The sequence below is a fragment of the Sminthopsis crassicaudata genome, chromosome 3 (genome assembly GCF_048593235.1).
Source record: "Sminthopsis crassicaudata isolate SCR6 chromosome 3, ASM4859323v1, whole genome shotgun sequence".
In the NCBI taxonomy this organism is placed as follows: domain Eukaryota; kingdom Metazoa; phylum Chordata; class Mammalia; order Dasyuromorphia; family Dasyuridae; genus Sminthopsis; species Sminthopsis crassicaudata.
Window position 1 is genome coordinate 42,432,899 of NC_133619.1, and position 23,602 is coordinate 42,456,500.

The 23,602-nt window shown below is 35.7% G+C and overlaps 1 protein-coding gene across 2 annotated transcripts in view; it reads right to left on the reverse strand.

Moving 5' to 3' along the window:
• Positions 1-23,602, reverse strand: part of RNF13 (ring finger protein 13) — an 81,972-nt gene that overhangs the window by 40,822 nt on the left and 17,548 nt on the right. Inside the window, exons 4-5 of one of the 2 annotated variants that reach the window (XM_074298346.1) lie at positions 12,327-12,452; positions 3,568-3,655 (exon numbers count right to left, since the gene is read on the reverse strand). In XM_074298346.1, coding sequence (XP_074154447.1) covers positions 3,568-3,655; positions 12,327-12,452 — 214 coding nt within the window. Of the gene's footprint in view, positions 1-3,557; positions 3,656-12,326; positions 12,453-23,602 lie in introns of both variants that reach the window. The other variant, XM_074298347.1, reaches the window with a different exon arrangement.

Genomic DNA, 23,602 nt, shown 5'->3' on the forward strand with positions numbered 1-23,602 from the left:
GAATAGAATTTCCAGCCATCTTGAGAATTTAATTGAATGGGCTTAAAATAAAAAGGACGGAGGGCAGAAAAGACTACGTATGTTTATATACAAGTTATATTCTATAGGCATCAATCATAAAGAAGGGGGGGAAATCATTCAGTAGTAAAACCCACATACTCAGGTACATAATACATACATGTCAAAGTTCAGGCAACAAATGAGGAAACAGAAGTCTTATGGAAAGGAGACAAATTTGACTTCACAGATTTGAGGGGAAAAAAATCTATTATAGGATTGTAGTTCTTAATGGATTCACCTTATGCAGAAAAAATTCTTATGCAGGAGAAAATCTTCTACAGGATGGATATGAAAGGAAGAAGTAAAGTATCACCTATTAGGAAGATATACTGCTATAAGGAAATCCAGGAACCAGAAGGAGGAAAAATAAAGGAGGATATTTTCCTGAAGGTTAGGGAAGAAGAAACAAAGTGATTATATCATTGGGTATATGAGAGAACATCTGAACAGAAAGGAAACAGATGAGTTTTTTAAGAAAAACTACAAGCCTGACACAGAGGCATGATACAGAGTGATGAGAAACCTTAATTATCCTGACATCTACTGGAATTTAGTGATGATTTCAGCCTTAAAAGTAACAAGGGAAAATTCTATTTTGAAAGAAAAGAAATTGTAGATAGAAGGAAAAAAAAATTCACCTATCTCTACGGTCTAAGATACTAAGAAACCTAATGAGGTTGATGAACTAGGAGCCCTGAAGACTAAAACATAGTTTACTGAATAATCAGCTTCTACTCCCAGCAGGACTCACAGACTTGAAACCAAGCTCTGCTCTGCCTTAGCCTTAAGCCCTGACCCCGAGCTTTAGAAAGCAGGAATCCTGCTCTGCCTGAGAGAGGAGCGGCTTTCTGTTGTTTTTCAGTGGAGCATCTGGCTCAGAGGGACCTTGGACAGACTGCCAGGATGAGCATGGGGCTTCACCAGGCCTGAGAGAAGAGGAACTAGCATCCAAGAGAGGTCATTCCCCCCTCCTTACCCCTAAAGTCATTTCAGACAGGGAAAGAGGCTGGTAAAACATGAACTAGTCCTCACAGGAGGAAGCTGAGACAGCTCTGAAGTTCAGCCCCAGGAGAAACTGCCATCAAAGGGACAGGAGTCAGAAATGGAGCAACAAGAGAATATGATGAAAAAAAAAAAAAAGAATTTTAAAGAGGAAGAAAACTAAAGGCCGTAAGCACAAGCAAGTAAATCAACAAGGAATAGATAAATAACAGAAGGGAATATGGACTCCAGATCAGCTAAGTGAATCCATTTATTTACGAATTAATGCAAAAATCAAAGGAAAATATATCAATATCGGATGTTCCAACAGAGCTTGAAGATTCTTAAGTGGAAATGGAAACACCACAGAATGTTAATGAATAGTTCAACAGAGAATAAACAATTACAAAAGCAGATTTTATGGGCTATGCAGCAGAAATAATAGGCAGAATAGAAACAATTGAATCCACAAAGGCAATCTCACCAAAGTAAAAGTGAAGAACAATCTGAAAAAAAGAGAAGCAAAAAAAGCATTAATGAGAGAAAGAGACAGAGACAGAGACATAGAGAGAAACAGAGAGACAGAGACTGAAAGAAAGAGAGGGAAGGGGCCAGGGAGGGAAGGAAGACCTCCAAACAAGAAAAACTCTTGAATGAAGACAGGATGAATAGAAACAATTTAAGAATTTTAGGTCTAGCAAGTCAAACATGACAAATCAAGAAACATAAAAACATAATGTGAGAAAACTGTTCAAAACTTTTCAAGGTAGAAAACAAAGTGACAATTCAAAGGATGCACAGAGTGGACAGGAGTCAGAGAGAATATAGAGATACCTATGGTGTCAACCACAACAGCATTGACTTCCCTTGCTCTCACTCACTCCTCAAATCTTTTTTAATTCTAGCTTCCAATGTCATCACTCAAATTGGAACTGTTTTCTCCAAAGTTAACAAACTCTTAAATTATCTAATTTTTTTTTTTACATATTCTTTTCTATTACTCTGGAGGATTTGACGTGGTTGACCATCCTTCTCTTCTGCTCTCCCTGGGTTTTGAGGACACACTCTTCTTAGTTTTCCTATCTGTCGAATTATTTCTTCTCAATTTCCTGTTATTTCATCTTCCAGATTACTAAAGTACAATGTACTCACAGGCTTTTTCTGGGGTTAATTTCTATTCTCTCTACGTTCTGACATTTGGTGACACTCTCAGATCCCATGAGTTTCATTCTGGATATAATCTTGGCACATTCTCTAATTTGGCACATTAGATACCCAATTTTCTTTCCATATATGTAGAATACATAGATATATGTAGATACACACACATACTATATATATAGATATAGATATAGATATAGATATAGATATAGATATAGATATAGATATATAGATATAGATATAGATATATAGATATATATAGATATAGTTATTTTCAATTAACAAAAATTTTATCTCGATATTAAATAGCTAATTTAACACTCCCGCCTTGGCAAATTGGTGTCCTAACCCATAATATTTAAATATATTTCACCAAAACCAGCTCCTTTCTCCCAAAGGTTAATATTTCACTCAAAAATCTAAAGGCATATTAAAATATATGTTAAATTACTAATAGCTAATTATCATACATTTTTAAAATGTCCATCTCCTTTAATTTGGAGATCCCATGATAAGGTATATATTCTAAAAAGACTAAAAGAAGAAAAGGTTCATACTTGCCAAAATAAATCTAATCAAATAAGGAGAAATGACAAATAAGAATTCAGAGAATCTTAGGAAGAGATATATGGACCCATGCAGATTGAAGCAACCAGTATCAGGAAAACAATAAACATGGTGACTACAACCAACATCAGTTTTAAGACTTGGCCGATATGCTTAGTTTTGATGAACTGCTTTTTCCTCCCTTATTCTTTGTTAAAAAGATGTCTGGAATTTGTTGAAAGGAGGAGGGATATATTAAAGCATGAAGATGTTGTAAAAAGAAGAGTTATCAATAAAAAAAAAAAAAAAAAAAAAAGCTCTGAGATTCTCGTGTTCTTATAAATTATTTTACTATATTATCAACACAATACTTGCTTATATAAATCACAAAAGAATTCTCAAAGGTCTTTTGCAACTGTCCTCTGACTTGACATTTTCCTACTTGTCTCTTACTGAAAAATAGAAAGGAATCTAAAAGGCAAATAATCTGATATAAAAGCAATGAATTTGCTGGATAAGAAACAAGCTTATTATGTTGATAATGTATAGGCCACTTTTTTTCCCCTGAGGCAATTGGGGTTAAATGACTTGTCTAGGGTTACATAGCCAGGAAGTGTTAAGTGTCTGAGGTCACATTTGAACTCCGGACTTCAGGGCTGGTGCTCTCTCCACTGCTCCACCTAGCTGCCCCCATGTATAAGCCACTTTTTAACATCCAAAGCATAACTACAAATTGAAACATGAAAGAAAGAGATATTCCAAGTAAAATTTGAGTACAATTTTCAAACAGGAGAGAAGAAAAGTGATACCTGTACTTACTGTCGTTGGATCCCATGCTAATTAGGTCATCAGAATCAACATTGTGTACTATGGCTGCTTTATATCCAGCTTTCTGTGCATGTAACACCTGCAAGTCAGAGCGAGGACAAAGTGTAAGGAATACTGACTTCTTGTACACTAAACATTAGCAAAGGTAAAGCCAGAGAGTTATAGCGATTAGGAAAGGGCAGGAACAGGACCAGAAGCTGCCAGGTGAAGAACCTCCTGCTGTGGAGGCTGGCACCTTTTCTACAACTCCCACCCCTGAAGGATGGTCAAGGACACTGGTGGGTTAACAGCTTGCCCAGGATCACAGGCAGCTGGAGACAATAGCAGGCTCTGAACAGAGGACTTCCTCAATTCAAGGCTAATTATTTCTACACATCCCTGACTCCTATTTACACCTATTTAAAATGTAAATCTTGTTTCTTAATGTACAATAATTTTCTTATTTCTTTTAAAATACTGTACAAAAAAAATGGATGCTTTCCTTTCCTGCTCTGACTTCTTAAGACAGATGTTGATGGTACTGACAAATAGTTTTAAGTACTAGATGACTCTGGATTAAATTTCCATCTTAATCCCAGATCAGTAACCATGCTCATACCTAAACATCTTCTGGGATCTCACCTGATTTTTAGACCTCCTAAAATCACAGGTAAGAAGATACAAGGATTCTGTGGCACATGGATCCTTGTTACACTTTTCTAGCCCTGGCCCAATCTATGCCACAACTACCCCAATACACACAGAAAGGACAAGGGAACAATTGAAAGTGAATGCTATGAAATTATAGTGACCAAGTGACCCTCCCCAGAAAGGGATATGAGACTGCACCTCTCCTTTCTTCTCTGCAGAATGTGGGGCCTATCTATGCACATGGAACTTTGCATTTCACAGCAGAGTTGGCTGATGTGTTGATTAGTTTTGCAGTGTTATTAAAAGAAAAAAAACTATACCTTCAATCAGAAAACATTAAGTTTTAGCTTTGACAATGATTAATGTCATCCTAGATACATCAATTAACTTCTCTAAAATTTCCTCCTTGAAAAAATTTAGAAAATACTACTTATACTATCTATCTTCACTGGGGTAAGTAAGGGTCAAATGAGATAATATATACAAGAAAACTATAAATCTTAAAGCTATTTTTATTTTTACTTGTAGCATCTGAGATGTTGTCAACATGGGTATTTTATTTACTGACACATATCACAAATTCACATATTGTTTTTAAGTGTGGCTGCTGTCTGAAAGTTTAATCACCCTGCAACCAATCATATTAAGTCTCTCCAGACTTAGTTAAGTTTATTCTCAGATAAGAGTCTGTCAGTGACCCCATACTTGGTAATAAGGTTCTAGAAAGACAGATGCACAGAGACACATATCACAGGACAGGCAAACAGAAAAAGACCATGAGGTGTTTTCTACATTCCACGTACTGTACTAAGAGCTGGAGCTATAATATAAGTAATTGACACAGACTGTCCCTTGGTAGAGCTACATACCAACAGGAAAAAACAATAAATTAAGATGTACTGGGAGGGGGCGGGGGAGAAGTTGGGGGGAAGTACCCACCCAAGGGCCTAGTTCTCACCAAGATCCAGTAGATTGGGGGAAAGGGAGAAGGGTATGCAGAAGTGGGAGTGATCTATGAGCACAGCCTCTGAGAAGCCAAGTTGTTTGTCACAAATCATTGTAACAAAAATTTAATGGATAAATATGGTATTATAATGACCCAAATAACACTGTTATTTGTAATCACAATATTTGTGATTAATTTTGCATGGAGCAACGTTTTTCCTTCAATATTAAAAAAACAGTTGTTTCCATTATCTTGACTGTAGATAATTATCTCCAAATGGTTACTGGATAGTCAAGAAAGAATCTGATTAACTGTATGAATAATTCAGTACAAATACATCCCTCTCCAGACAAAGGACACATTTTGCAGATGATGGTTCTATACCATCATTTAAATAAAGAACAGCACACCAAAACATGGAATGAAATGAGGCAATGGAGGAAAAAATATGTGGAGGAAAGAGCAAAAAAGACAGTTTACTAAAACCTATTTTAAAAATTATAAGAAAATTACATGAGAGAAAATGTCTCAAAGGTATATTTCTGGACAAATGAAAAAATAATAGGAGACATGCCTATTATTTTCTTCTCATGAGCATATGCTTCTTAGACAAAAGTAAAAATGTCTTCCTATCAAAAAAAATCTATATTAAAAAATGCTATCATTTCTAAGGAATAATTGCTTTTAGAGCAAAAGAAAAATTTTAAGAGGGTACTTTTGTTTAAAAGATCCCGTTACTTAGTTGTAATAATCTTGATGGAATCTACATAACATAGAAAATATCAAGATAATTATGAAAAAGAGTACTTCATTAGTCTACAGAAAGGATATTTAATTGTAGTTAAAATTTATTTATCAGTAGCTTGAATACTAGGCAGTTAAGCAGTGCAGGGATAGAGGATTGGGTCTGAATTCTAAAAGGCCTAAGTTCAAATCCAGCTTCAACTAATTACTAGCTATATGACCCTGACTAGCCAGCTCTCTTAGCCTCAATTATTAATATCTCTCTCCCAAGGTTATTGTAAGGTTCAAATAAGATCACATTTATAAAGTGCTTGGTACAGTATCTGGCACACAAGAAGGCACGCTTAATAAATATTTATTCCTTTGAATAATCTATTTTAAATTTTCTGAAGGTTAACAAAAGTATAAGCAAAAAAACTAAGGAAAAATGCTTCCATTATGTTTCAAAGCCATCAACAAAGCAACTGCTTAGAGATATGAAAGAAATGTAGAATCATAACAAAAAAAATTATCCCTTATCATGTTAACACACTTAAGGCACAAACAGTTAATGTACATAGTTCCTGAAATGACAAATATGAACTTTGCTACATTGCGGAGGTCTGAACATGAATGACTTCAAACTCAGTAAATTGCACAGGTTGAGTCTTACTAAAAGTAAAAACAACTTTTCCTCTGATGGAAAATGATCTAGTGAGAAGCCATGATCTCAGCTCCAAGTTTTCCAATGATTAATTCATCTCCTTGGGTTGTTTAGTAGAAGTAGCTGACAGATTTTCTAGGTAGTCACAATTAAGACAAATCCAGCAAGTAGATCCACATAGCTGCAAACTGCATGGGGATGCCTGAATTTAGATAATTAGGAAAAAAGACTCCAAAGCCTTTATGTTGACAGCTCTCACTCACTATTAGGTTCTAAAATATCAAGAGAATATCAATCAGTGCTAGGTTTCTGGTCTTGGATGGTCAACGGAGGATGCAGTAAATCATAAAAAGGTGAACTCCAAGGGGTTTAGAGATAAAGTCTTTATGCTAAGTTTTAATTAGAAAAAATCTTGACATACATATTTCATTCTAGAAGTATATACAGTATACAAAAGATTTTCACCAACCATATTTTTGTTTCTTTTAATATTTTTAAATGACAGAGTAGATTATATAAACATTATATAAACAAAGTGACAGTACATTATTTTCCTAAGATGAACAAGTTTTCCAAATTTTCCTTATTTTTCTTCAGAAAGAAATCGTTCAATTATTTGTAACTAATGTTGTCAAATGCCAACAACAATTCTTTAGAGTTGTCATGTCAACAGCAGAATTAACCATTGTTTTTACTCAGAATAGTAACCGTAATCGGTGAAATTCAAAGTGAAATTGCTAAAGATGCAGTTAAATCTGGTCACTGGACTTGAATATAATTATTGCTATCAACACATTTATTGAATATTCTTTGAAAAGTAAAAATAATCTTTCATTCACAATAATAAACTAATAATATTGGCAAATAATAAATAGAAAAAAACAAAATAGGAACATATTCAGTAGTCACAAAGCAAATGTTAACAAATATTAAAACATGTTTTCCAAATTTCAGAAAGTGAGAAAGCTTCAACAATCCTGAAAAGAATCAACAATTACATTAACATATGGACCAACAGGCATACAAAATATAAACAAGGAAAATCCATCCAAATTTAAAAACCATATTACATGTGTCAGTCAAATTAACTTATATTTTCAACCAAGAAGCAGCTGGTATTTTTAAGAATTCAGGAGGCAGAAATAAAATCTAAATCTTTTTATAAGCAAGTGAAAGCTTTCAAGTTTATAAAATGTAACTTTGCCAAACATATGGTATCAGAGGGAAGCAAATGAGAGAAGACAAAGTAAGACATGTAGAGCAAAGAGGGTGGAGGGAGATGTATATGTACCTCAAACAGTTTGACTGCCCACAAGAGCTCAGCAAAGAGTAAGCAAGCAGGCTGCCTGGCAATCTACTTCCCTGAAGGTCTTTGAAAGCCTTTTTAACCACCTCTCTGTTACAGCATTAGCAATCCTCTTCCAGTTTTTGCATCCTCAGCAGCTTTTTATATCTAAAAACTACAGACTGATGCATTTCACTTTAACATTGGATAAGAAAGTAGAATCTAAAATGAAAAATTATTTTAACAAAGACAAACAGAATCCTCCATAGAAAAGTCAACATAATTCTTCAGAAGAAATTGTAAATGATAACCTTTGGGGAGAGAATCACAACGTTAGAGCTTTGGAGATAACTCCATCCACCTCACAGGCTAGGAAACTAGTATGCAAAATCCATGGTGACCTTCCCAAGGCCTTACTAACATTAATCACTGAGACTTATTCCAAATCCAGGACTCTTTCCACAACTGGAGATTTTAGGGTTTTACCACTATCTCTTCCTCATCATCATTTCACAGTACGAGGTGAGTGGTTCTTTTTTTTTTGCCCAAAGCACTTAAGTGAAGCTAACTGTACAAGTGATTCCACTCACTCCTTTTCTTCTTGAGCCAAATGACCCTATCACTCTTACTCACTCATCTTCAATGGCTCCCTCTCTCTACTAATCAAAAACATGTCCTTTTCTCCCCAATCTTCAAAAAACTTACTGTTTGAAAAGCCTGAAAAGACTTACATGAACTGAAGCTAAGTGAAATGAGCAAAACCAGAGATTGAATGTGGTTTGAAGTACAGTGTTTTCCTTTTTATGTTTTTGTCTGTTTTTTCTTTCTTGTGGTTTTTTTCCCTTTTGGTTTGGTTTTTCATGCACAAATGACAAATATGGAAACGTTTAAAAGGATTACACAAGCCTATATCAGATTTCTTGCTGTCTTGGGAAGGGAGGAAGAAAAAATTGGAATGCAAAAGTCTTACAAAAATGAATGCTGAAAAAAAAAAAAACTATCTTTATATGTATTTGGAAAAATAAAATACTATTGAAAACTTAAAACAAGGGCAGCTAGGTGGCACAGTAGATAGAGCACCTGCCCTGAACTCAGGAGGACCCAAGTTTAAATCTGCCCTCAGACACTTAACACTTACTAGCTGTGTGACCCTGGGCAAATTACTTAACCCCAATTGCCTCAGGGAAAAAAAAAAACTTTAAAACAAAAACAAAAACAACTCACTGTTCTTCCATTCCAACTTGTCATTTCTATGTAGAGAACTCACAGGGCTATCTCAACAACCCCAACCACTCTCCCTCATCTTCCAGTCTCACATCTTCAATTTCCTATTGGGTATCTTCCCCCACAGTTTCCTTATCAGCAGAATCAAAGCCCACCTAGTAGCATTCAGCTTCTCATCATTTGGACATCTTTCCCCAATATCGCTTCCTCCACTCCAGTCTCAGACATAAAGGCAATTCTCCTCCCTGCAAAACCAAACCCTCTACATGTTATCTTTGATCTGGCTCTAGGCTCCTGAATAAGAACCCTCTCTCTGACAAGGCAGGTGTGGCAGCTTCTCTGCACCTTGTAGTTTCAGAATTTATTTCCATTACACAGAAGTTCACAGACTGATCTCTATCTTATACATAGGCCCATATGTGTCTGCCTTCACACCAGAACAAGAGCCACCTCTCCCCAAGCCTACCCTACCGCAGCAACCTGAGACATCTCTCCCCACTCCAGTCCGTCTTCCACCAAGCTACCCCAGTGATTTTCCTAAAGGGCAGGTCTGTAACTTCCAGACTAGAATTTCTCCTGCCCACCTCCAATCTTGTCACATACCCTTTGATCCAGGAACACTGGTCCTCTGTTCCTCACAGAAGACACCCCACAGTTCAGCTTTAAGGATCTTCCCCTCGTTCTCACTGCCCCCCAACTCTGGATTATTCTCCCTTTTCATCTATGCCTCCTGTTCTCCTTAAACTTCCTTCAAATCCAAACTAAGATATCACTTTCTACAGGAAGCCTTCCCAATCCCTTTCTTAATTCATTTCTTATTTATTTCCTACTTAGCTGTATGTATGTCACTCATTTGTACATATTTGTTTGCATGTTGCTTCCCCCCCTAGATTGCAAAGTTCTTATGGACAAAAATTATCTTTTGCCTTTTTTTAAATATTCCCAGCACTTAGCATAACACCTGGCACACAGTAGGGCCTTAATAAATGCTTACTGATCAACTCTGCAAATAGGTAAATGGCAAAAGGCCATGAATCAATAATTCCCAAATGAACTTTGGGCCATTAAGAACCTTACAAAAGAATGTCCCAAATCACTAGTATTGAGAAAGTTTTACTTCATAGTCATCAAAATGGTAAATCACCTTCTACTAATGTCCTTCATGTAGTGGTTAAATATAAGCTTCTGAAAGACAGAGGTTCAATGGGCAGCATACCATTTTGCTCTTATTCACTGAGATGGCTTAGTGATTTCACTGTTGTAGTTAGTATTTCAAATAGCTGTCTACTGCCTACCCATTCTCTGACTTTTGTCCATAGTCTTCCATAAAGTCACAAGGGATTCAAACATATTAGAAGCTTTCCTCTCAATCATTTTACAACCTGGGGACACCAATGTGATGATACACTGGCCATTCCAGTTATATTTTGCTCCTGACAAATGATGGGTCATCCTTTGTGTGTGTTAATCATATATTGCTTTGATGAATGAAAATATAATTAAATGAAAAAAATGTACAAAGTACTTTGTGAACTGTTAGGATTACTAAGTGAGAACTCAGGTTGTCTGGATAGTGACAAGGTGAGAATTCAGGTTGGACAATTACAAGGTGAGAACTCAGGTTGACTTGATGGAAGGAGCAGGCTCATTGGCTGAGGTGGTTCTTCCCAGAAGCCCTTGCATTATCCCACGCCCATTCTCTGGGAGTCCTCTCTTTTATTCTCCCAGAGAATGGGCGTGGGATAATGCAAAATCAAAATCAAAAGAAAGGGGGAGATGTTAGGATTACTAAGTGAGAACTGAGGTTGTCTGGATAGTGACAAGGTGAGAATTCAGGTTTTCTGGACAATTACAAGGTGAGAACTCAGGTTGACTTGATAGAGGGGGCAAGCTCATTGGCTGGGGTGGTTCTTCCCAGAAGCCCTTGCATTATCCCACGCCCATTCTCTGGGAGAATAAAAGAGAGGACTCCCAGAGAATGGGCGTGGGATAATGCAAGGGCTTCTGGGAAGAACCACCCCAGCCAATGAGCTTGCCCCCTCTATCAAGTCAACCTGAGTTCTCACCTTGTAACTGTCCAACCTGAATTCTCACCTTGTCACTATCCAGACAACCTGAGTTCTCACTTAGTAATCCTAACAGTGAACAGCAGAGGAAAGTTAGAAATCCTTGCTTTTAAGGAGTTTATATTCAAATGAAGGAGAAAATGCATATAGGAGATTTCAACTGCCAGTCCATGGAAAAGTCCCATGGTTGTTGGGAAACAGTGACAAAACAAAGAGCAACGCCTTTTCTTTAATGCACTTCCTACTGTTAAAATCTAACCCATATGTGGTATTCAACTTTCTGATAGTAACAAGAACTTGGATGACAAAAACTGTTTTCTGAAGGCTGCACTGCCACAGGGAATATTTACCACAATGATAACTATGGTGGAAACTTGGAGTAGAATCACTCCACAATAATTACCATTCATCATGATCATTGTGTAGAAATTATTTCTGCCATGTTTTATATATTGAAAAAAAAAATGAAATCCAAATGGAGCCATAAAAAAATTAATTTTAGTACAGATTTAAATAGACAGGCTGTGAAATTTTTTTAAAAGACTGTAGTATCTACTACATACATACATAGCATAGCATAGCATGCTTATATTATGCTGCATTTCATCAATAATGACACGTTAAAATTTTCCTTAGACCAATAACGAAAAAATAGTACAACATAAAGCTATTTCATATGGACTACACTAGCCAGTTATTTCCCTAAAGTTTCTCTTAACCCAGATCTAGCAATACAACTTTAGAAGAAATATATCTATAGCTTCTATATGCGTATAGCAACCATCTGACTCTCCTCTCTCAAAGCATGAGAAAAGGACATGTAAATGGAAGTTCATGACATCTGTCACAGAACCAGCCCAGGGGAGTGAGCTCTTTGTCTTGTAAAGCAATGAGAAGAGATTCCTGCTATACTTCATTTTACTACCAGACATCTCACAAAAATAAAGCAGCACTGGAAGCCTGACTAATCCAAGCCAGTCAAACTGCCAGGTGACAGAGCCGACCAAGTCTACTCACGACAGGGGTCTTTGATGAAACAAATAAAATGAAGAAACCACACATGTCATCAATTTTATCCCTGTTTCCATGTTAATTCATGATTTAAAACTAAGAACTGAAGGTTCCTGGGTCTATCTGAGATAAGAGTCTTAAGTTGGCATAAACAATAATCTAAAATTGTCCTTTAAAAATGATAAGAAATTATACAAGTACCTTAATATCAAAATTACAGTCAAGTCTTCTAATTAACACAATGAAGGCACTGGATGAGTTGTCTTTCAGTGGTGGAGGTGCAATGGGTTCGCAGGCATTCTCTGGTTTTGAGTTTATCAGAAATCCCTGAAACAAAGAAAGGTATGATAAGATTGTTTAAAAATAAACTTTCAAAATTTGTTCTTTCTAGTCCAAAGGCAAAAATAAGCCAAGGACATATCCAATTTTTAAAAAATAGTAACTGACAATTATATAACATTTTAAATTTTATGAAGTACTTTATAAGTCCTATTTATGAGGTCTCATAAATAAGTGATTATCCCCATTATAAATGAGAAAACTTGGTGCTTAAAAGGGTAAAATGATTTGTACATAACAAAAAAGCAGGAGAGAAAGGATAGACCAAAATTTTCATCATACCAGGTCCAACACTCTAACAGACATAGGTAGGTACCACACACACTACCTCTCTTTCTAGTTAATTAGGACTCCTTATCCTTATATATTGGAAAAGACCATGAAAATAAGTTCCCATATATTTTTCAGAGCTAAGAAATTAGAATGTATCTTTTAGCAATTCTAGGACTTGAAGAAAATTGATTAGTGAGTTATAAAACATGTACAAAATCTGTATCAAATCATTTGCATTTTCAATAGGCAGGAGAGGAGGGAAGGGAAAGAATCTGAAACTTAAAAGTTAAAAAACGAATGTTAAAAATCTTGATTCTATATATGAGGGGGATAAAATACTAAAAATTAAATTAAAACAAATAAAAGTTGCAGAAACATTAAAAAAAAAAAAACATGCAAAGTATTCCTTTAAAATTTCTGAAAAAAAGTGATGCAGGAAAAAGGCAGCCCACCAAATTTAAGTTTCTCTCCTCTGAAATGAATGCCTGTGGTGCCTGAGCTAGTCAGTCCTTGGCAATAACTAACAACGACTTCTATAAAGTTTCCTAACTGTTGCTGAGTCACAAGGAGAGAGACAGGCATTACCCAGATCAACACAGCTGAACCAGTTCCCACTGCCAACCTGTGTCATCCAGCTTTGGCTGGAAAGCTCAGGTGCCCGCCTGCCCCCCAGCACCTGCCTCCCCAGCACCTGCCCCCCAGCACCTTACTCCAATGCCTGCCCCCCAGCTCCTGGGACCTTTCTGGGACCAAAGAGAACAACAATCTCTTCCTAAGACAACCCAAATGCCTGAAAACAAGCTCTCGAACTCCCCAAATGGCCCAATCCTGTTCTCCCAAGGCTAAAAGTCCCTGCTTCTTCCAAACTGATCCTCTCGTGAATTTATCAGGAAGCCCAGCACATCCTGGGACCCTCCAGCTTACCAAACTGTGGTGCACACCAGAACACTTTTTGTTTGTTTGTTTTCAGTAAGCATTTTGTTCTGTATATAGTCTAAGAAGGACAAAATACAGCAGCATCATGAGCTTTCCAATCCTGAACACTAAACTTCTTTTAATGCAGTCTCAAATAATAAGAGCTTTTTTTGCCTGTTGATGCCTTGATATGTTATTAACATCCTTTGAATTCTAAAATAATATTTTTGAGGATTCCTCGATCCTTCAGACTCTCTCTGTTTCACTCTTACTTTGCCATTCTTTGTCCTCACCTTAAAGTACTAGTCACTCCCTCTTTTACTCACACCTCTCAGATTAGCTAATATGGTAGGAAAAGATAATGACAAATGTTGGAGGGAATGTAGGAAAACTGGGACACTGATACATTGTTGGTGGAGTTGTGAACTGATCCATTCTGTGCATACCATTGGATCTAGTAGTTTCACTACTGGGCCTATATCCCAAAGACATCATAAAGAAGGGAAAGGGACCCCCATGTGCAAAAATGTTTGTGGCAGCCCTTTTCATAATGGCAAGAAACTGGAAACTGAGTGAATGCCCATCAATTGGAGAATGGTTGGGTAAACTGTGGTATATGAAGATTATAGAATATTATTGTTCTGTAAGAAACAACCAGCAGGAGGAATACAGAGAGGCTTGGACTGATGCTGAGTGAAATGAGCAGAACCAGGAGACCATTATACACAGTAACAACTATACTATGATCAATTATGATGGACATGACTCTTTCCAACAACAAGATGATTGATGCCAGTTCCAATGATCCTGTGATGAAGAGAGCCATCTGCAGAGAGAAGACCATGGGAACTGTGTATGGATTACAACAAGAGTATTTTCACTTTTTCTGTTGCTATTTGCTTGCTTTTTTTTTCTGTCACATTTTTTTTTCCTTTTTCATTTCTTGTACAGCATGATAATTGTGGATATGACTAAAAAAATTGCACACATTTGATATATTTTGGATTATTTGCTGTCTGGGGCAGGAGTGGGGGGAAAGGGAGGGAGAAAAAAATTTGATACACAAAGTTTTACAAGGGTGAGTGTTGAAAATTATCTATGTTTTGAAAATAAAAAGCTAAAAACAACAAACAAAAAAAAAACAACTATGGCTTGAACTAACGATCCCTATTGTTTCTCTCTTCAGATAAACACCTTGGTACAATCACCTGAACTTTGCTGTTCAGTTGTTTTCATGCATGTCTGACTCTTCCTGACACCATTTAGTGTGTTCTGGGCCAAGACACTGGAGTGATTTGCCATTTCTTTCTCATGTTACAGATGAGAAAACTGAGGCAGGCCAGGTGAAGTGACTTGCCCAGGCTCACCTAGCTGGTGCCTGAGGCTGGATCTGACCTCCATGCTCTTGTGCTCTTACTCACGTCTCAGCCTTCTTACATCTGGATTCAACTGGATCACAATGCTCTTTTAACTGACAAATTGAATGGCGGGGAGCTTTCCCAGTCAGAGGCTTCCTGCCTTAGATGCACATCTGAGCCCATCACTCTTCTCCAGCAGGTCTGGCTGAGCTGCGTCGCCCACGTCCTGCTTCAACACCTGGGGCTCCGCACTCTCTTAGGGGCAGCACTGCTCGCACGCATAGCCCTTGGGTGGTATTTTACAAACAAGGGTAAACAAAGGCACTGCCCCAGATCACCCCGTTTTTCTAACTGACCAGAAAATCAAGTGGAGAATGAGTAAAAGCAACTTCTGCTCTTTCATCTTCTCAAGAGAAGCAGAAGGTTCGAATGAGCCCCTGGACAGTCTCTGAAGGCAGGTGCGAGGCTGGCTCCTTTGGACTCCAACAACAGGGTTGCCCTGAGTGGACGTTGCCCTCCACTTCTATAACACTTGAAAGGGGCTTTTAGCTTGAATTTCCAATTCTCAGTCTGGGCAGAGTGTTTCAAGACCAAAGGAAAATCCTTTAGTTGATTAATTGTGGAAGTCACATGGTCAGATCTCTATTGAATAAAGATAATTTGGGCAGCAGTAGGTAGAAGAGACTGAAGTCAAGACTCGAGGCAAGGAACCCCAGGGAAAGGCTGCTGAAATAACCTAGAGAAGGGAGGATGAGAAGCAACAAACAAGGTGTCTGGGGAGGGAGATGGGAGAAATGTCATGAAGACATCAAGATAGAATGGAGAGACTGGGTGAATCTAGATCTGTGGGATGGAAGAGAAGGAGCTTAAGGTGATGTGGAGGCAAAAAGTCTGGGAGATCTGATGTAGTGTGCTTTCAAGAGCCCCCACTCTGAGGTACCAAAATATACCATCCGGACTATCTCTCTGGAGGATCTCAGAACCAACCTGAGTTCTTGGTCTTAGTGGAGGAGTGAAGAAGGTAGGAGACTCACAAGGATGGTCAAAGATGGAATCCCTTTATTTCAAGTCCTCTCAGCTCCTAAATACCTTAATAGAAGTACATCACTATAGCACACTGAGCATGTGCCAACTATAGAACCATTACATCACCACAGCACCTGTGCAAGTGCTAACTATAAGCACCCTGCTATTAATATGTAAATACCTCCTTATTGTAAATATCTTTGCTTCAATTAGAACACAGGTGGTCCCCCCTCAGATGGGGAGTCAAACCAGACATTGTCAGCAGGTTCCCTCTGGGCTGAAAGGTCTTATATCTCCCCAGAGTTCTCCCACTAGCTGCAGTTCTCTACAATCTGAAACATTCCCTCCTGCAAGAATCTAACAATGAAAACTTCCAGGAGCATTACAGCCAAAATCCATAATTTCCAAGTCAAATAACTCCAAATATCAAGAAACTACAGTCAGGATCATCCAAGATCTAGTGACTATCACTGTAAAGGAGCACAGCTTAAAACATGATATTCTGCAAGCAAAGGATACAGACTTACAATCAAGAAAAAACAATATAATCCCATAAAAAGTTCAAAGAAATAGAGAACATCAAAAGCATTCCTGATGGAAAGACCAAAGCTGCACAGAAACTCTGCACTACAAACACAAAAATTAAAAAAATTAAAATTAAAAAAAAAAAAAAAAGAGGAAGGTAAAAATGAGGAGAAAATGATAAGGGACAAAATGAGGGAAATGACCTAAACTCTAATATGAAAAAAATGATACATATATGTGCCCTCTAAATTCTACCTTAATCAGAAAATCTAATGAGACAGGAAGCTTAAAAATAGTTCTGTTATATTCTGAGGATTTTAAAAGGAGACTGGACCAGGAAGGAAAAAGGAATTGGGAGCAGGGGGAGAACACACAGAAAATGGGGAAAATTAACTAACATATTCAAAGTATGCAAAAGAAGAATATATGAATAAGGAGGGAAGGAGGGAATAAGCAGGAACACCTACTATGTGGCAGGTATTGTGCTAAGTGCTTCCACAAATATTATTTTGCGCTTTACAACAACTCTGAAAGGTTGGGATCACTAGCTAGTAAGTGTCTGCAGCCACATTTGAACTCAAGTCCTTCTGACTTCATTTCCAGCATTATAATCTCAGCTTCTAAGAATAAAACAAGGTAGGAAGCAAGCTACACTTGACTTTCACTCTCAACTGAAACAAAGAAGAGAAGAAAGTACAAAGAGATTTGGGTATAGAAAATAAAAGTGCTAGGGGCAGCTAGGTGGCGCAGTGGATAGAGCACCAGCCTTGAATTCAGGAGGACCAGAGTTCAAATCTGGTCTCAGACACTTAACACTTCCTAGCTGTGCGACCCTGGGCAAAAGTCACTTAACCCCAGCCTCAAAAAAAAAAAAAAAAAAAAAAAAAAAAAGAAAAAGAAAAAAGAAAGAAAGAAAAGAAAAGTGCTTCAAGGAGAAAAAATTAGTTTTTAAAAAAAAAAAAATAGGAAGAAAGAAACCAGGGCGGGGGAGAGAACAGATTTGAGGAGAAATATTAGCCCTAAGCAAATATATAAAATGTATAACAATATTTATATGAACAAAGAAATAGAAATTCTGGAGATGTCCATCAATTGGGAAATATCTAAACATGCTCTGGTATATAAATGTGACAGAATACTACTGTATTGTAAAAAATTAAGAAACTCATTTCAGCTAAATCAGAGAAGACTTATATGAAATAATTTTAAGTGAAATGAGCAGAACTAAGAGAACAATTTATATAATAATAATATTACTATAAAGGCGAAAAATTTCAAAGATTCAGGAACTCTTAGAAAATGGAAAATTTTATTATATTAACTTCAAATGTTTTTCTACAAACAAAACCAATGTAACCAAAACTAAAAGGAAAGCACAAAGATGGGAAACAATTTTTATAGCAAACATCTTTGATAAAGACCTCATTTCTCAAATTTATAGAAAACAGTCAAATTTATAAAACTACACATCATTCCCCATTTGAAAAATGGCCAAAAAAGCATATAAAATAGGCAATTTTCAGACAGAGAAATTAAAGCTATCTGTAGTCACATGAAAAATGTTCTAAATCAGCACTGATTACAGAAAAGCAAATTAAAATAAATCTGAGGTACTACCTCACAACTATCAGATTGGCTATTTTGACAGAAAAGAAAAATGATAAATATTAGAGATGTGGGGAAACTGGGACATTAATGCACTACTGGTAGAGTTATTAGATCTACCACTGGTGGATTCAATCATTTTGGAGAGCAATCTGTTATTATGATCAAAGGGCAATCAAAATGATTTGAATCCAGCAATACCATTACTAGGGCTGTATCCCAAAGAGATCTTTAAAAAAGGAAAAAAGATCTATATGCACAAAAATATTTACAGCATCTTTTTGTGGTGGCAAAGAATTATAAATTATGGAGATGCCCATCAACTGGGGAATGGCTGAACAAGTCATAGAAAATAGATATAATGGATACTACTCTAGAACAAAAAATGATGAGCAAGATCCTCTCAGAAAAACCTGGAAAGACTTATAGGAATTGGTAAAAAGTAAAATAATAGAACCAAGAGAACAATATACACAATAACAGCAACATTGTGCAATGATCAACCATGACTGACTTAGCTCTCCTCAATAATATAATGAAGCAAGACAATTCCAAAGAGGATTGACGAAAGGAAGAAAAAAAAACTTTCCAAAAGCAGAGAAAGAACTGATGTAGTCTGCAAATAAAAGCATACTATTTTCACTTGTTAAATTTTTTTTGTAGTTTTTTTTCATTTTGTTATGTTTTTTTCTAACTCAATATAGCTAATATGGAAATGTTTTACAAGACTGCACATATATAATTTATGTAAAATTGCTTATTGTCTTAGGGAGAAGAGAGAGAACATTTGAAACTCGAAATTTTATTTTTAAAATGAATGTTAAATGCATACTTAATACATTCAATATAGGTATAGATATCTTTCTTACTCTGCAGGAAAATAGGAGAGGAATGGGAATACAGGAAGGGGGAGAGAGTGATAAAAGAGAGGGGATATTAGTGAAAAGAGAACCAGTCCTGAAATCTAGAACCTGAGTTCAAGTCTGATCTCAGACACTTAATACTTCCTAACATGTGACCAATTGCTTCAGCAAAAAAAAAAAAAAAAAAAAAAGGGGGGGGGGGGAAGAGATATTGGAAGGGTGAGTGATCAGTAGCAAAACTGATGAGCAAACGTAATAAGAGATAGAAAATAGAATAGGGATGGAGGAGAATACAGTTAGCAATAGTTAATTGTAAAAAAGAATTTTGAAGCAAGTTTCTCTGATAAAGCTTATTTCTCAAACATAGAGGAAACTGAATCAAATATACAAAAATAAGAGGCATGTTCCAACTGATAAATGGTCCAAAAATATGATCTATGCCCAAAGGGTTATAAATTCATGTATATCCTTTGACCTAACAATGCCACTACTAGGTATGAATACAAAAAAAGATTTTAAAAGGGGGGATGAGGGGAAGGACCTATATGTACAAAAATATTTGTAGAAGCTTTTATCTTAGGACAAAGAACTGGAATTGAAGGGTTACCCATCAATTGGGGAAGGGCTGAACAAATTGTAGCATATGATTATCATGGAATATTGTTGTTCGACGTGAAGTGATGAGCAGAATGCTTTTGGGAAAAGGAAAAAAAAAAAACAAAAAACCTGAAAAAGCCTTCATGAAGTCAAGCAAAATGAAATGTACTATTGTAAAGTAATAGAAATATTCTGAGATGACCAGCTGTAAACGACTATGTTATTCTCAGCAGTACAATAATCAATAATTCCTCTGAAGGACTTATGAAAAATCCAATCCATACCCAGAGAAGAAACTGATTGTGTCTGAATACAGATTGAAGCATATTCATTCATTCTCTCTCTCTCTCACACAACTTTATTTTTTCTTAAGAGATTTTTTTTTTTTTAATTGGGATGGGAGATCTATGTTTCCTTTCACAACATGACTATGGAAAGGCTTTGCATAACATATGGTTTGTTAATGGGGGGCTGGTGTGAGAATAAGCTAGAGAATCTTGAATTCAAAAGTTTAAAAAAAAAAAAAAAGGCATTCTTTACCATCCAGTTGTTAATGCTTCACTCCTCAAATATCCTTGCATTTATTTTTTGTGTACATACTGGGGTTTTTTCCCCCTTGTACTTCAATGTGGATATGTTTTCTTATTGAAATGTAAGTTTTTAGAGAGCTGAGACCATTTTATTTTTATCCTTGTATATGCATTACCTAATACAATTCTTTGTGTATTAGTAAGCCCTTAATAAAGTATTATAGATAGAGCATTAAAAAATGTATATTAAAAATTATGTTTATATATGATTGGAAAAAATAAAATACTATTTAAAAGAAAAAAAATAAGAACCAGAAACTCTGATAAACACAATATGCAACCACAACTCCAGAGACCTCATGATGAACCATGCTATCCACACCTCCTAATAGAGGGATGATGAACACAAGAGTGCAGATTGTGACTTAAAAAAAAAAAAAAAAAAATCAATATGGAAATTTGTTTTGCTTGACTGTAGGTGATTGTAATGAAAGGAAGATGTTTATTTTTGGAGCAGAGGAAAGCCAAGGTAGAAGAGAGAGATAAGAAGCCTTTTTTGGTTGAAAAAAATTTAATTTAAAAAAAAAATCACTGAGAAATTTGGTGAGAAAAGTTACAGTTTAGTGATGAGACTGAAAGGCAAACTGCAATGGGTTTAGGAAAAAGAAGAGGAACTAGACAGCAAATGAAGACAACTTTTTCAAAGAGTTTAGATAATAAAGGGAAGAGAAATGCAGGTTTAATTTGAGGGGACCAAAGGGTCAAGTAAAAAAATTTAGTTTAGTATAAAAGGACCTGCAAAATCAGATAGTTTACTACTTTTCTTCAGGTAGACAAAAAAAAAAAAAAAAAAAAAAAGTAACTTATTTAAAACATATCCTGCTCTTTCCCATCTATTTCTGTATCTTTGTTTACACCATGCTCTACAAACTATGGAAATTTCTCTCCTACTTCCCACAATTTCTAATTAAAGCAATTTCAGTTGGATTGGCCTATATTGTGATTAATCCAAATCCAAGAAAAAGAATTCCCTATAAAACATACCTGATAAGTACTCCTTCTGCCACAATTTGTTTAAATGTCTCCAATGAGAGGAAATCTCTATTCCTTGAAGCACTCCACTCTACTTTTTATCAGTTCAAATTATTAAGAACTTTTTCCTTCAAATTTGCCTCTTTGCAAGTTTTATCTTCCTTTTATAGTTGTTGAAGCCTTATAAAACTAATCCAATTCCTTTTTCATGTGCCAATCTTAGAAATACTTGAACAAAATTGTCCTTCTGAGCCTTCTTCCCAAATTCTTTCTACTAGTTATCATGACAGAGGCTTATGAGCCTTCCTTCTGGTTGCCACAATTTATCAACATCATAATTGTGCTTACCTCAATGCAGCTCAGGTCAAACAGTCTCCTGACCTTCCTTCCAGCATTTGAATTTTCTATTTCTTGTTCTGTTAATTGGATATTCAATCTTATTCTGTTAATTCAATTAGGTAATGGCTTATTTACTTAATTATTTTATTTTTTTAAAAAAACTGCATTGCTTTAATCATTAATTCAATGGCATTTTTTTTTTACTTTTGATTTTATTAATTTCTCCTTGAAACTTTAGAATTTCTACTTTGATGTTTAATTTGTTTTCTAGGAGATTTCCTCCTTTTGTCAAAGAATTTGTTGAAATAAAATTTTTCCCAAGGATTGAAATGAATTTTGCTGTATAACCTCATAACCCCAATTTTATAATTTTCTTTGATACATTATATGCTATTTCTATGATATATTCTTTGATTCATTTATTTTTTAGAATATAGTTATTTAGTCTTAAGTTCCTTAAATTCTTTCTTTAAAGGCCAAATTTTTACTTAATGTAAGTTTTATTACTTTGCAATCAATAAAGTTATGTTTAGTACTTCTACACTTTTTTACATGTTTATAAGGTACTATGTGTATGTGTGTGAAAGGTACTAATATGTGGTTAATTTTGTTAGTGTCATATACAGCAGAAAGATGTGCATGCTCCTTATTACTGGAGATTTACCATATCAATTTCTCTAAAGGTGCCATACACAGCTGAGAGGTATGTACACTTCTAATTCCTATTCAGTAACTCCTAGAGATCTACTATATATAATTTTTCTAAAATTCTTTACAAGTCATTCATTTATTTCCTGCTCATTTTTTGGTTTGGTTATTTATTTGGACTACAATGGCCCCAATTATTACAGTTATACTCCCCATTCCCCTTGTAACTCGCTTAGCTTTTCTTTTAACTATTTAGATGCGACATCTTTGAGATCACATATTTATTGGTATTAATTCATTATTAACAGATTCTTTCTGTGTCTTTTTCAATCAAGCCTAAATTTACAGCTGTTTGATCTAAGGTAATGACTGCTACTTTTTCAAAGATCAGCTAAACAGTACCAAAAGTGGCAGTCATCAAAAACCATTTGGTACTGGCTAGGAAATAAGAATGATGGATCAGTGGAATAGATTAGATACACATCACTTAGATACACACAATCAAGGCCCACCATAATCTAGTATTTGATAAACTCCCAAACTACAGCTTCTGGGATAAGAACTCACTATTTGACAAAAATTTCTGTGAAAAGTGGAAAACAATATAACAAAAACTCAGCAAAGACCTACATCTCACATGCCATACCAAAATAAGATCAAAATGGGTACATGATTTAGGCACAAAGAATGATACCAATAAACAAACTAGGAGAGCAAGGGATAATTTACCTAGTAGATCTTTAGAGAAGGGAGGACTTTATGACCAAAGCAGAACTAGGAATATTATGAAAGGCAAAATGGACAATTGTGATTATATTAAATTAAAAAGGTTTTGCACAAATAAAACAAACAGAAACAAGATTAAAAGGGAAGTACAAAGCTGGGAAAAAATCTTTACAAATAAAGGTCTCATTTCTAAAATACATAAAGAACCATGTTAAATTTATAATACAAGTCATTCCCCAAACGATAAATGATCAAAGGATATGAACAGACAATTTTCAGATGATAAAATTAAAATCTATAGCTATTATGAAAAAGTGCTCTAAATCACCATTGATCAGAGAAATGCAAATTAAAACAATTCTGAGAAACTACCTCACACCACTCAGATTAGCTAAAATGACAGGAAAAGATAATGATGAATGTTGGTGAGAATGTGGAAAAACTGGGACAATAATACATTGTTGGTGGAGTTGTGAAATGATCCAACCATTCTGGAGAGCAATCTGGAACTATGCCCAAAAAGTTATCAAACTGTGCATACCCTTTTGACTCAGCAGTCTATATTCCAAAGAAATCATAAAGGAGGAAAAAGGACCCATATGTGTGAAAATTATTTGTAGCAGCCCTTTTTTTTATAAGAAAGAATTAGAAAATGAGCTCATCAGCTGGGAAATGGTTGAATAAGTTGTGGTACATGAAGG